General features: G+C 39.0%; 3 protein-coding genes across 6 annotated transcripts in view; 1 reads left to right on the top strand and 2 right to left on the bottom strand.

The window, feature by feature from the left end:
* glis1b (GLIS family zinc finger 1b) overlaps positions 1 to 2725 on the top strand; it is an 87209-nt gene extending 84484 nt beyond the window's left edge. For 2 of the 3 annotated variants that reach the window (XM_008407070.2, XM_008407069.2), the window contains exons 10-11: positions 125 to 280; positions 381 to 2725. In XM_008407070.2, coding sequence (XP_008405292.1) covers positions 125 to 280; positions 381 to 517 — 293 coding nt within the window. In that variant the 3' untranslated portion in view covers positions 518 to 2725. The remainder of the gene's footprint in view (positions 1 to 124; positions 281 to 380) is intronic. The other variant, XM_008407071.2, reaches the window with a different exon arrangement.
* On the bottom strand, positions 2703 to 7614 carry elovl8b (ELOVL fatty acid elongase 8b). The gene is made up of 8 exons (XM_008407068.2): positions 7390 to 7614; positions 7260 to 7317; positions 6150 to 6337; positions 3738 to 3818; positions 3618 to 3674; positions 3408 to 3522; positions 3091 to 3218; positions 2703 to 2991 (listed from the first exon to the last, which is right to left on the bottom strand). The coding sequence occupies exons 2-8, from the start codon at positions 7315 to 7317 to the stop codon at positions 2830 to 2832; spliced, it is 789 nt and encodes a 262-aa protein (XP_008405290.1). The 5' UTR covers positions 7390 to 7614; the 3' UTR covers positions 2703 to 2829.
* A 737-nt stretch (positions 7615 to 8351) lies between these two features.
* On the bottom strand, positions 8352 to 14200 carry mutyh (mutY DNA glycosylase). 2 transcript variants are annotated; one of them, XM_008407074.2, is made up of 16 exons: positions 13948 to 14037; positions 13273 to 13403; positions 12946 to 12979; positions 12699 to 12738; positions 12515 to 12588; positions 12403 to 12444; positions 12244 to 12315; positions 11989 to 12102; positions 11202 to 11299; positions 10979 to 11123; positions 10827 to 10899; positions 10557 to 10739; positions 10260 to 10402; positions 10007 to 10162; positions 9597 to 9647; positions 8352 to 8674 (listed from the first exon to the last, which is right to left on the bottom strand). In XM_008407074.2, the coding sequence occupies exons 5-16, from the start codon at positions 12569 to 12571 to the stop codon at positions 8531 to 8533; spliced, it is 1278 nt and encodes a 425-aa protein (XP_008405296.1). In that variant the 5' UTR covers positions 12572 to 12588; positions 12699 to 12738; positions 12946 to 12979; positions 13273 to 13403; positions 13948 to 14037; the 3' UTR covers positions 8352 to 8530. The 2 variants fall into 2 exon arrangements, with proteins under 2 accessions (XP_008405296.1, XP_008405294.1); XM_008407072.2 differs by lacking the exon at positions 12946 to 12979 and having other exon boundaries at positions 13990 to 14200.
* Between the last annotated feature and the right edge of the window lie 306 nt (positions 14201 to 14506).

Below are 14506 nucleotides of genomic sequence, written 5' to 3'. Positions count from 1 at the left end.
ATTAGGTTTGAGCCGGATGGGGCAGACATTAGAACCAATCAGAGGTACAACGGACGCTGCTGGCAGCTGATCAAGTGTGGCTTCTATAATTTTCTCTCCTCCACATCCCGCCTTCATTTCTTAGAATACCAAGCCAGCTTTCAGAGCTGCTTCCATTTCGGAGACTCCTACAGGATGGAGCAGACGGTCGGTGGTGTCCACGTCCCAGGAGATGCTCACAACTACTCCTCCCATCAGCACAATGGCTTTCACATGCCCACCAGCAACACTGGACCTACAGGTAAAAAAAAAAAAAAAAAAAAGTACATTTTTTCAACTAATCTTCGTACCAGAAGTGAAAATGTGCTCTTAAAGCGTTATAATATAAACATCTGCACCAGGATTCGGCGGGACCCAGGAGCTGCAGGGGGGCTCGGGATGCCAGTATTCCTCCAGCACCGACGATAGCATTTTCTTTCAGGTGGGCAGCTTCGACCGCAACTTGAGCCACATGTCGTCGGTCTACACGGAAACATAGATCCGAGCTATGTTTGTTTGCTGCGCCACGCTGCACAACAACTCACCAACGCGCATCTTCAGCCCTTGTTTCGTTCCCCAAAAGTGAAAACAGAACCTCTTCTAAGGTCATTCTGACGTGTCCACCAGACAGTAACCAACTGGACTAAACAAAAATGGTACCTGATGCACTGCCTTATTTAAGTGTATAAAAACACAACTTGCAATTAGGCATAGATGCCTACAAAAGCTTTACATACCCCTTCAACTTTTCTGCATTTTGTCAAAGAGCTACACAAAGTAGTGCACGACTGTGAATGTTTTACAAACGTGGATCTGAAAAGGAAGTTTGTCTTCAACTCCCTTTATTCTCGCACACCTAACAGAGATTTCTCCCAAATCCCAGAAAGTCCAGATCTAAACATGTAGAAGACTTTGAGACCAAATTTAACTTTTCTGCTACAGACATTACTCTGTTGTAGCAGAAAACTAACACTGTACCGTGCACGTCTCCAAATAGATCATCCTTACCGTGAAACATGGTTGTGGCAGCATCATGGTGTGCTCATAACCTTCCTCATCTTAGCTAGCCAGGAATATTTGTCAGAGTTGTTGGGAAGATGGTGGGACATAAATAGAGCACAAGAAAAACTGTTAAAAGTTTGCAAAAGACTTGAAACTGGAGCAAAGGCTCATCTTCCAGCAGGACATTGACCCAGAACAGACAGTCGGAGCTGCCAGGGAATGATTTAGGTTTAGATCAAACCATATTTGTGTCTTACAATGGCCTAGTCAAAATCCAGATCTATATCTAACTGAGAACCTGCTGCAACAATTGCTACTGTTCACAGAGACTCGATTCGAACTGAACTTGGATTATTGCGCAAGAAATACTGGCCAAAGGTTTCCTTATCGATATGTGAAAACTGACAAACATACCAACGGAAAGACTTGCAGTGGTCACTGTATCAACAGATGATTCTTCAAATTATTGATTCAGATGGGCAGGTTTGAAATGCAGTTTTAGTTGTATAAAAATATAGATTTTTCTTCCTCTTCCCAATTATGCACTACTCTGTGCTGGTCTGTCACATAGAGGTTGGTTTTATTTCGTAACTTACTTACTTAACCCTTTAACCGTCACGTCCAAGACATGTAATCCACTGGGTCCCTGAGGACGGCGGTTTCCTCATGACAGCAAAGCAGAAAAGTTCATGGGGTATTGATACTTTTGCAGGCGCTGGAATGTTTATTCATTTCCACATAAATTATTAAAGAAAATTTGATTAATTTGTGAAATAAATCTTGCTGTAGAAACTGTTTTAAAGGCAGCTCAAGTCAACTTAATTTGAGTAGCACATTTCAGCAACAAGACATCATTCTTTGAATGATTTACACGATAGAAAACACAAGTGGTTATATTGGGAGTAGAAAATGATGAACAAACATCACAACTGACAAATTGTAACTTGAAAAGCTAGTTTAAATGAAATATTGGTAGATATTTTTTTTCCAATTTGAGGCTGCTTTAGATAGGGGATATATCTGAGGTTTGATTTCAGCCAATTTATTGTTACCAGTCAGAAAACTTGACAATGTCTAGCAAAATAAAATCCACATATTTCTTTCCCCCCGCCCCATCTCAAATTCAGCTGCATCAGCAAAATCGAAGCGAACAGATATGAATACATCTAACAACTCGAGGCAGAAATTTGAAATGCACAATGTTTACATGGCAGTTTTTCATGTCATGTTCTGGAAATGTATTTGAGCGAAGTTCTCATCCGTTACTGAAACTAATTACAGTAGTACCAGACGGTCTTCAGTTCAAAGTATGAATTTCAAATAACATGAGATGTGTTGTTCACCATTTGAACCACATTTTTTTTCTCTTTAATCTACAGCTTCCATTGTGGACTGAAGTGTAAAATATATCATTTTTGCTGTGATGTTTTTATCAGTGACAAAAAAATGTTGCATTTCTGTAAGTGTTAAATGTTTTCTTCCTGTGTTTGAATTTTTTTTTTTTTTTTTTTGTGGATGGAGGTTTCTGGCTCATTAGTCCTGTAATACTGCAGAGACAGCCAGGCCTCCAATTATAATGATTATCATTATTAATATTATTATTATTATGTGTATAAAATGTACAGTTTGTTTACAACAACCATTTGAGTGTCATTTAAGAAAATAAAATCACACAGAGGAGATTGAAACAGTTTGTCGTTTATGAGTCTGTTCAGAAAAAAAAACAAACCCTTAAGACTTGTGAGCTGGTTGTGCCCTCTAGTGGACAGAATAATACTGCATCTGCCTTCTGGCGAGTTTGATGTTGCCTCATTTCTGCTTCTTCTTGAGGTATTGCTGATAGTAGAAGTTAGCAAAGAGCACTATGAGGGTAAGAACATAACCAAACACCGCTATGTTCATAGAGTCTGGGAAGTCGCACTCGGTGATCAGGTTGTAGCCGGTGTGAAGGAAGAAGAGCAGGAACTGCAGCTGCAATGGCAAATGGGGATTCAGATCAGATTAAATGACACGTTTTGCGATTGTATGTCTTGACAGAAGCAACAGCCAGAAAGTTCTGGAGTAACCAACCAGCTGCAGTATAGTGAGGTATTTCTTCCACCAAAGGTACTTCTGCATGCGAGGACCGAACGCAGACAGGCCGTAATAAGTGTACATGATAATGTGGATGAAGGTGTTGACGAGGCCGATGAAGAAAGCTGTGGAGTGTGGGGCAGAAAAACAAACAAAAACCCCAACAAGTGAAGAAAATTGAGCAAAATGTGTAGGCAAGATTGAAAACCCGTCTGTTAAGGGTCGGCTTCACAGTTATTTCCAACTTTGTGTTGGTCAATCACGCGAATCCTATTAAAATGTCTTTGTTCAAGATGAGTTGAAACCACACTCACATTGTCCTCCAGCCACATACTTTACTCCGGCCCACCAGTTGAAGATCATGGTGCCATGATGGTAAACATGAAGGAAGGTCAGCTGACTACTCTTCTTCCTCAAGATGAAGAAGAACTGCTCCACAGGAACACAGGATGTAATATCAGTCACAACTGCATTCACTCATTAAAACAAATCGGATAAGGCAAAAATGGGAAGAAACAAAGTACCGTGTCAAGGAGCTCTATTATCTTAGAAAAGAAAAACCACCAACAAACACTGGCCATCTGCAGAAAAAAAAACATTGATTCAGCAACAGCCACTTGTGTTTCTAAAATATGAACCCTTACCCTCAAGGCCAGCGGTGTCGTGCTGTAGTCCACAGGCTGACAGAGCAGGCTGTAGTTTGAGAGCCATGATGTGACCAGGAACTGAAAACAGTTAAGATATTGAGATGGGAGATGAAGTGATTTTTAGAGGGGGGGTCTATAAACAGCTGTTTACTGATACATTTTCTGTCCTGTTTTAGTTTGTCTAAAAATAAGTGACCCTGACCACTGACATTCACTCAAGTGTTTTTTATTTATTTAACACAGATTCTGCAATTAGTTTCAAGGTACTGGAGCCAGAACAGTTACAAAGAACGTTTTTCATCACCCTCTACAGGTAAGACTTATTGGCAAAAAAAAGTAGCAGCTGTTTGCAATCAACAAATCAGACGAGAACCATTTAGGTCAACACAACCATCACCAGTGTTTCCTTCATGTTAAACACAAAATGCCACTTTTAATGCTCTCAGCAGTGTCAACAATATTAACCCACTACCCCTAGGTGAAGACCTCCAGTTCAGTAATAATCTTGGATTTATGAAATGTCTTTTTTTTAAATCCCAACAAAAAGTTCATGTCAGTCTAAGATGATGGCTCCTCTAGGACTTCTTCTGAACCCAAGCATTGGTGGACTGTGAGATGTTTGGGACCACTGTCCCCTGTCTGAAGGTTTAATGATGCCAAAGCTTCATTAAAACCATCTTGTTCCCAATGTGCTGCAGGATTCCAGTGTCTCGGAAGGAAAGCATCCCCAGAAAACCACTGAGCCACCCCCAGTTTTGCTCTTAGTATGTGGTTCATTCATCTTCCTCCACTGACCCACCGGCCCAGAAAGTCCCAGTTTCTATTCAAATTACTCCAAATAGCAGAATCACAAAACCTCTTTGGTTTACTTATTTTTCATAAGTCCTGTTCTGGAAAATGAAACCTCACCGGCTGGGCACATAGATAATCTGTTAACTTCAGTGATGAAACCTCTATTTTCCAACATCAGCAGCTTCTACGCAAGGAAGTTTATACTATCAACACCTAATTATCAGCTAATAAAAAAAAAAACTTTTTTCAATAAAACTGAGCTGCTCTGTTGCAACAGATAGAGCCTAAAATCGGTGCTGCAAAGCTGCAAAAAAGCAAAAAATAAGTAAATACAAAGGCAGAAAAGGCTGGAGATCACTGATCAGTTTCCAGATTTACTGTGCAAACTTTATAGAGATTAATATTTTAACCTTTTTGTTTTCAGAGTCAAAAGTGGTCAGTGAGCTTTAAACCATTCTACCTTTTGTTACTTGTTTCCATTTAAGACGTTAAATGCCTACACTTTTAGAATGATTTCTTTTATGCACTGACTAATAGCTTTTGGGATCCGGTTTTAGTTGAATAAAAAAAAAAGTATTTTAACTGAAATCTAAGTGGAATATGAAATTCTAGATAAATTTAAAACAAAAGTTTGAGCTCAGAGAGGATTTAAAATCAACCTGCACAGAGTAATAGTCTATAGGCAGATGACACTCAAAAAAACGTCAACATGCCCAGATCAGGGGATGTGATGAGTTCACCAAAAGATGATTAAAGAAATCTTAAATTAAAGAAATCTTCTATAAGCCCTAAAATATCATAATGGGATTTACAGCAGACTCTTGCTACCACTGATATTTAAATCCAGGAATGTAGAATAAGAAAGAGACTGTAGAAGTATCAAGGGAAATGTCACTGAACTCTGAGCCAGAGCCGCACAGCATTCTGGGGGACGTAGGCAGAGGAAAAGCTTTGGTGGCTCAACCTCTCAAAGCCAGCTAAGCAAGGTGAGTGGCATGTTGTTACCTAGCAACAACCTGTTGAGTACCACAGGACCAATTTCTGGTTTACCCAGAATGCCTCATAACTGCTCAAAAATAATAAACTACAGCTTTGAGTGAAAGGAGATAATTAGTACAAAAGCCAAAGAGGAAACTGTGGAGAAAAGAGGAAAGGTCACGTCACCAGTTTGGCAGTATTTCAGATATTACAAACAAAAAACTAATCTGTAATTATCAGTATCGATTGATATGAAATCCTTATGTCGTGATACGTTTTTCAGCCATGGAGGTGGAAGTTTGATGGCTGGGGGCTGTGTTGATGCAGCAGGACCGGGCCAGCTCACCATCACAAAAACCAAGATTATTTCTACCCTGATTCAGAGGCTGACTGAGAAAAATGTAAGAACATCTGTGAAGAAATTAAAGCTAGACTGGAAATGAATCCCATCTCATTTTGCATAAAACTGATCATTTAATGTGTGTTCTAATTTTCCTAAATCACATCACACAGACTTCCAAGTGGAGGCAAAGCTGAAGTGAGATAACTGGAAACGTTTGAACAGAGAGACATTTTCATTGCTGCTTTTGTCTTTAATAAATAGATTTGTCCTCTAATGGGAGACAAAATAACACACACCTCGTAGAACATGTATGCAGACAAGCCAACCATGGCGAAGTTATAAACGATGAGAACTGTTTTGAGCTCAAAAGGCTTCCGGATTTTCATCAGATGAGAACCGGCCCAGATCATAAAGAGGTAACCCAGGAAGATGAGAGTCACCGGGAGGGGGGAGTACACCAGCGGCCAGGGGTCCGTCCTCTTGTCTGGAGGACACAAAAAGGCACATGTCAGAACACCAAGGCACACATATGTATCACAGCCCACTTCAACACAGCGAAGGAAGTCGTTTTACAGAAAATGGAGAACTGCTTCTTTATAAGACTATATATTTAAAACTGAAAAAACAATTGTTGCAAATACCAAAAATCAGTTAGCACAAATATAGTAATATCTGCTGTGTGATGGACTGTCCAGGGTGTAACCCGACTCTTGCCTGCTGTACATAGCCACCAAAACAAACATCCAAACTTCCGAAATGTTACTTAAACTTACAACCAAATTATTCTTTACAAGCAAATATTTTCAAGTCAAAATGCATGCGCACAGACTCCTACCAAAGAACGCTGAATAAAGCAGCTGATTCAGATGATGCTTCGTCAATGTTTTAATCTGAGGATGTGTGCACAATGCTAACACTGGGCTTTTGGACCTTTTTATTTATTTATTGTTTTCCATCTACCAAAACTATTGTTTTTTCCACTGAATTAAACAAGTGTAACATTATGTGCCACATATTTCAAAATGACACAGTGACCTCATGACCAATCTATTACTTTAATAGGGATGTAGGGACTTTTTCCAAGCCACCATACTTCCAATCAATCATATTGGCAACACATTCAAAAAATGCACCGAAAAACAACGACTTTCGTCGGGCAAGTTAATGGCTTCCTGTTTCTCACACTGCCATGAGGGGAAACTGATAACACAATACAAGTCATGGAAGCAAATCATGTGGCAAGCCACAAAGCGCTCCTTGTGCAACTGGTCAATCCGAAGAGCACAGCTGCAGCGCCCAAGTCCCACTCAGATATGTCCATTTTACTCATGTCCTCTGCTGCAACACATGCATACGCAAAAATAACTGGATGGGAAAGTAGGTCGGACGGACAGAAATCATCATACCTCCATTCTTCAAAATCCACTGGTGAACAGAAAGGACATGGTCCCCTACTGAAGCCATCTACAACATAGGAACACATGTTACTAAGGGTGAGGAATTCACAATATGTTCTGAATTTAAACGTACACTCACTTTGCAAAAACCGGGTTTAATTATCGCCCCTTGATGACAGCGCGCGAGAACCTTTGGACGCTGCTCCAGGTTTTTGTGTAATCACGGAAATAAAAAAATAAAATAACTCTTTACAAAAACTCTACAGGGCGTTTAAGAAAAGAGCAGAAAATTTTTCAAGTGGAATATATGCCCCGAAACCCTATTTTAAAGTTTTGTGAACGTAAAACTTTGGAGGTGTTCTCCAAAACAGTTTCTTCTACTTTTATTTTGAGAGATATAAGCGATGATACCACTTCCTGTGCGTTTCTTCCTGTCAGTAGTTAATTGTATTTTCTGCGCACTGGAGGGCGCCGTTTCCTTCAAACTAATACGACACTATTTCAATGTCAGAACATCACATAAAGATTAATTTGATAGATATTTATTAACTCCATAAAAAATACTACTCATATTTAAGTATAACATTTATTACACATCTTTTTAAAGTGTTTGTTACAGTTAATTTGGATCATTATGGCTTACAGCTACTGAAAACCAGTTAAAGAGACCAGTCTGGTGCGTGGCCCACCTCAGCATAAAACAATATGAATTTTGAGCTTTCATTAGCTGTAAAACAATGGTCATCAAAATTAGCAAATATAAGAAAGGGCTTAAAATCATTCTGAGTGCAAACAGTCTAATTACTGAGGTTTTGAATTAATTTGATGGCATCAATTAACTTTTCAACAATATTCAAATTTATTATTGTTTTATGTACCAGCAAGGTCAGTAAAGGATTTGTAGTAAAAAAGAAATCTCTAGAAAAAAAAAGAAAAAAATGACAATTGATGTTTACCAGACAACTTGCATTTTAATCTTCAAAACTTTTATTATAATTAGAGAAATTATTTTATCTTTTACATAGTTAAAAAATACAAAATTGCCTAACATGGTCTGTTAGTGTGTAAAAAAAAAAAAAAAAGAGTAGAAATGTGTAATAAAAACAGCTAAATTGACATACATCAGTTTATTTAAAAATATGCATTTAACAGATGACATAATAAAAGCTTAAAATCTTGACCTCTGTCTGGTCTCTGATTTAATACAGTAAAGATGCAGGAAAGGAGATTCAGCATGAAAAAACATGCACATGTAAAGTCAACACGGATAACTTTAGGGACTAACTACTTTCCTCTTTCACTGTCTTGAAGAAGGAACTAAGTGAGAGCTGTCTGCCTCCACCATCAGCTGCAGTCGGTCTACTTTTTTTTGTTTTCTGTGACCTGTCATGTTTTAGTCCTTCAGGTTTCCGTCTTTTTCCATCCTAAGGGAGGCAAGCAGAGATGGTGTTCGATGATTCACAAATATTTGCCTTTAATCTACAAATCTTTAATATTATTTCATGTTCAAACAAACCATGCCACAGTAAATCCATAAATATTTGATAGTCTGCACAGACAATATCATACTTTAAAATGCTTTTCTACTTTTGTTACATTACATTACAACAACTTGAATGTATTAGCACTTTGGGACTTTGTATGATAAACTAACAATCTAACTATTAAGTGGGAGAAAAATTATGCATCTTCAATTGGTTTAAGGTGCAGACTTTCGACTACTCTAAAAAATGTATCCACTTTGATTAAAACTTTTCTACTGTGGCTCTGGCTGTATGTTACGGCTTTTTCTATTTTCAAAAGATTAATTAAACAGTACTCAAATTTTCAAAGCTTGGGACAGTTTAAAGACCCAACCCTACTTTAAACTTCTCTCTGACTTTACCTCCGAACTGTCTGACGTCTTCATGATACAGGAACAATAGTGGACAAATGGTAACAAACCTATGAGGCCTTTAAAATACACACAGGCTCACTTGGGTGACTTCTGAAAGTGCACATTTACTTGGTAAGTGACGCTGTCCTTCTAATGCGTATTTTCAAACGCCAGGCTGTATAAACTTGAATATTTATTGGATTTAAGCAAATTAGGTGGTGGGTATTTGTGTAATGAGTGAGGGTGAAAAACTAGGCACTTTCTGTTCCTCTGGCTAAACAAAAGTCAAACCGAGCCTGAAAAGTAAATTGCCAACTTTCTGAAGCGTGATCACAAACCCCTTAAGTGTTTTGTTGCAAATAGTTAGTAAGGTTGTAAGAAACGCTTTGAAAAACAAACAAAATTCCCACAAATTTAATAGTCAAAGATTTAGGCAGAAATCAATGTGAAAATACAATTTAGTAACTTACCTTTGAGGTTTTGTCCTTTAAACTCTCTGCAGTATCAAAGAGCTTCACAATCTGCAAACAAAAAGGTATATTACCACTCTCATGTGGTTCACACAGACTACAGACCAAAATCACAATCACCAAACTATTCTTTTTACAAATGGATAAAATAAGCACAAGCTTCTAATATTCTAATCAAGCCTGAAAAAGTAAAAATGCCTGTTTTACTTCTGCTTCGGTTACAAGCAGTTGAAGCATATTTTTCCAGTGTGACACTGAATATTTTTAGCGCGGCCATTAATATTATCGTGATTTTGAAAAAAGCACATTGCCACATTGCGATTGAAAACCTAAACAACCAAAATATAAATAAATCAAAACTAATTCCACAACAGTCCTTCAGTGACCATGAATTCAGTCAAATCACAAACCTTCTTCAGCCCAGTGGACACAGCAGCTTCCTGCAGGCCGGGTCTGGTGAGCCATTGTTGCTTTTCAGTTGGCGTCTGTTGTGTAACTTCCCTGTCCTTTAAGCGCATGCTATAAACCACATAGGTCTGGTGAATGTGGGAGAAGATGTGCACCACCTGCAGGCGGACAGTGAGGACAGGACAGTGAGCTGCACAAAAAGCTCCCGTTGAACAGAGAGCTGTATGAAACCTTGGTGGTAGAGATCAAGCTTACCTCTCCTACATACTGGAGAAGATGTTCGTTCAAACAGCTCCTCAGTACTCTGTTGACTTCTTCACACAGCGCCCTCTTCTGTTTCACCTCATTGTCCTCCTGCAGCAGAAGACTTGGAAACTCCCATAGACCTGCTAGTAAACCTGCAAACACAAACACCACTGGTTAATGTTGCATTCATCCACTAATCAGGGTGATTTTAGGACCTGCAGACGACACCGGGAGGTCAAATCTGGGCGCCAGATCCAAGTGTCACTCTCTGTTTGTTAATCAAAGTCAAAATCGTGCAGCACCGACCTTTGTTCGGTCTTTGCACAAGCAGGTACTCCTCACCACCTGCTTTTCCTGGCCTAGTCACCACGCAGGTCAGTGTCCGCTCCGCTCGAGGAGCTTTCTTGGCCGGCTTCCTTGGGAAGTTCTGAACACCCAGCTGATCGTCCCACGGCTTAGAGGGACACAAGGAACAAGTGCCACTGTTCACTGAGGAGAAGAGTAAAGGGAAATTTGGTTCATTATGATGATTAAACTCGTGTCCAGGAGGTCAGATGGATGGCAGAGGAGACTCACTGCAGTCCTCAATATCAGGCATGTCCAGCTTTCCTAAAAGCTTCTTAGCACTTTGCTCCTGTTTGACACGAACCTGCACAAACACACATCATATAAACAAGTTAGTACTTTACAGAATTTCAGCCTGAGCCCATCGGAAACTGTGAGCCAACCCTGTGATATGAGCGGCAGTGAGACTGGACGGGACACTGGCTGCACAGCGGGCCTTTGGGGGTGCAGACTCGTGCTCCAAGCTCCATCATGGCCTGGTTGAAGTCTCCAGGTCTCTCTGGATCCACCAACAAATTGGCAAGACGCCTGAGGAAACCAGGAGATGACACTGGGTTCTGTACGTAAGCAGTCTCTGATTATTTGAGCTGTGAATTTAAATCTCACCAAAGAGCCTCCGTTACTGCAGGACTTGTGCTATCGGCCCCAATGGCCCTCAGGCGACACAGAACCCGAATCACATTCCCATCCACAGCGCCGGTTACCTGAGCGACACAGATCATACCAGGTATTGGTGGTAAATGATAAAGCTACTATCAAATAGAACTTATTCTAGTGACGGTTCTAGAATGTCTGTGGTGGTTTACACTTGAAGGTGATAGTTTTCTATGTCAAGCAAATATTGCAGAATATCGGGTCTAATTAGGTCCAATTAATATCTTTAATTCTAAGATTAAAGATGGAATGGATGGAACTGGTGGGTGCAAATGAACAGCACTGACTGCTACATCACTGTTTAGATCAAATCAAAATGAAAGGAAAAGGTTTGAATGGTTCTTTTTATTTGTTGCAATTTTGACTGATGAAAAATTATTAGTGACATTAACATTAACATATGTGTGTGTGGATTGGTTTACTCTAAAAAAGAATAAAAGGAGGCCAGCGTCACTGAAATAAAATATTTAGTTCTTCATACATCAACCTCCTTATAAACAGAGTTTTTTTGAACACTGCTTCATTTTGAAGTGTATTTGCTGCCCAGAAATGAGGCACATAAACAATATAAGCAGAAAGGCTTTTATATAAGCATTTAGGCTTATATTCCATGTCTGATGTGTGATCTTCTTTGGTAAACTGCTGAAATAAAAGGTCATGTGTCAGTGAAGCTTTAATAGCATTGACCCACAGGAACTCATGAAGCTTAATGTGCAGATACTCCCTTGTCCTGACCAACCTGGCCCAGAGCAATAGATCCAATCGCGGACGCCGTGTAGCGTCCCACACCAGGCAACTGTTTCAGCAAGTCGTCCACAGTCTGAGGCATCTGTCCCTTCAGCTCCAAAACCACCTGAGGAAAAACAACAAATAAAACAAAATAATCACAATGTGATCGAGTTACTGGAAAAGGGTTCTGGGTACTTTTCCAAAGTAAATAGTGGGAAAGTAAATACATTAGGAGAAGCATTCAGATATCCGATTGTGGACACACCTTCTGCGCTCCTTCATGCAGCCTTTTTCCACGTGAATAGTAGCCAAGGCCTGCCCACAACTGGTTTACCTCCTGTACCACAAGAAAATGAATGCACTAAACGTAAAAATCACCAGCTCTGCATTGCACCAGCTCAGCTCTACTGATTAAAATGACTACCTCTATTGTAGCAGCTGCGAGATCCTGCACTGTGGGCCACCTCTGGAGCACAAAATATGCAGCATTTATATTGAACTTCCAAAAGTATTACAGATTAGTTTAAAATACCCACCTTCATCCATCTGTTATAATAGTCTTTCACTGTGGCAACTTGAGTCTGCTGCAGCATTATTTCTGAAACCCATACTGTAAAAATAAAACCAAAGCAGGAAAATAATAGAGTTCAACAATTATAGTAATTAAAGAAAGTGGTTTTTACATTTTCATTTTTTTCTTGACTGCATCCATTTTCATACCTGCGTATGTCCTAATGTTGATGTTTGATTCTGTCAAAGCCTACGACATGAAGACAGATAGATAGGGCAACTTTTGAGATTAAAGCTGCTTAGCTGCATTTATAAATCTTAAAGTATAAAACAACACGATCCATGCAAAACAAAATCTGGACAAATAATTCTAAAATCAATGTTGTCATTACTTAAGAGCTAGTTGAATTAAAAGCAACATGCTAACGCAAACATGTACTAAATGATCAATACTTACATATAGTTTTATAACCCAGCCCCTCTCAAGCAGTCTGACAGTAATATAACATGGAAAAACGATACTTAATGAAAGCAAATAAGTAGCAAGATTAGCAACAAAAAAAAACACATATTGTGTAGCAGCTTTTTTTTTTAAGCAAAAGGTTGCACTGATGGCATACTTAAAATAAATAATACATTTTATCTTATTAATATATGTGACTGAATAACAACAATCAAAATAAATGGCTTCTTTTTAGCTGCCATAAAAATATACTGAACAATAGTTAAATATATGTTAAATATTATATCTAGATTGTGACATTTTTCAGTAAGAATTACTTACCAGAGTCCTCCATGGCAGCTCTCTCTTGTCTTTGTCATACCAGCGCAGGAGATGAGAGCGCAGAAACACAACTTCAGCAGGATCAGAGAATGTGTGGTACAAAGATGGTGGGGATGAAGTTGTGGTTGTTTCTGGTGGGATGGAGAAATCAAACACACACAAAAACATAATAATCAAACAAAACATATTACCAGCAAATTTAATTCATCATCAAAGTAGGTAGCTTCTCTAGATTTTGTACATGGGGTTAATTATGACACTATGATAATAGTGTCCAGGGTCGGCAGTCTAGTCATGTCTTGCCGATTTGAAGTTATTAAATTCAGGCAGCAATATTCACTGTCACCTTAAAAGCTCACAAGAGTCTGTAGCTAATCTTTAACACTGTAAATTAACAAAGGAAGAAGATCAGAGGAACGCGGGTGTTTTTTCTAGGAAAAGGTCAGATTTGAAGACAACGGGGGTCCCCCAAACTCAAGATGTTGTTAAGATGAGTCAGCCTCGGGCAAAAAAACAACAACAACAACAAAAAACATCAAAGTTCAGGCTCGTGTTTTCTTGTTTAATTTTTTGTATTTTATCCATTATTTACAAGACTGTTGCAAGTGACTGTTGCAAGTGACACCAAACTCTGAAGGCTGAATAACAGTTTGTGTGGATGTTCATGTTGAATACCTGGTTTGTGTTGTTACTGTTATTATGAAATCATCGCGGTACCTTCTTTCACTGGTGCTTTTGACTTCTTCCGGGTTTGGATAGTTGTTTCCACCGTCTCCATTCGGCCTTTTTTGCCTTTCACTACTGCTGAACGTAACCTGCTCATTATGAAACACCTGTATTTAGGAGCTAAACATTATCCAAAGGAAAGGAGCAATGTTTTCACTTCATGAACGCACTGTAGCTCCCGCCACCTTCACAGACTATCACTACGCTTGACCAATCAGCTATAAGGAGACGACTCTCGAGTAGTGACGTAATATCCGGTGGGTTGGTCTAAGTAAGTGGATTTAGACCACTGTTCTTTAATGTCTTTTTTACACTAAAGAAAACTTTGTAAAGTGTCAATTAACGTTGGATTAGAGGAAAAGTATAACTTTACGTAACTTTTAAAAAATTAAAACACTGATTTAATTAATAAATTGGAAAAAATATTCAAATTTTTAAAGATCCGTGTTTGTTCATCTCAAAATGTACCAATAGAAAGCTGCCCTTTAATGCCAGTGAATGTTTGGTT

The sequence above is a fragment of the Poecilia reticulata genome, linkage group LG4 (assembly GCF_000633615.1).
Source record: "Poecilia reticulata strain Guanapo linkage group LG4, Guppy_female_1.0+MT, whole genome shotgun sequence".
NCBI classification, from domain to species: Eukaryota; Metazoa; Chordata; class Actinopteri; order Cyprinodontiformes; family Poeciliidae; genus Poecilia; species Poecilia reticulata.
Note: the sequence above shows the minus strand (reverse complement) of the source record. Positions and strands in the feature narration are given on the sequence as shown.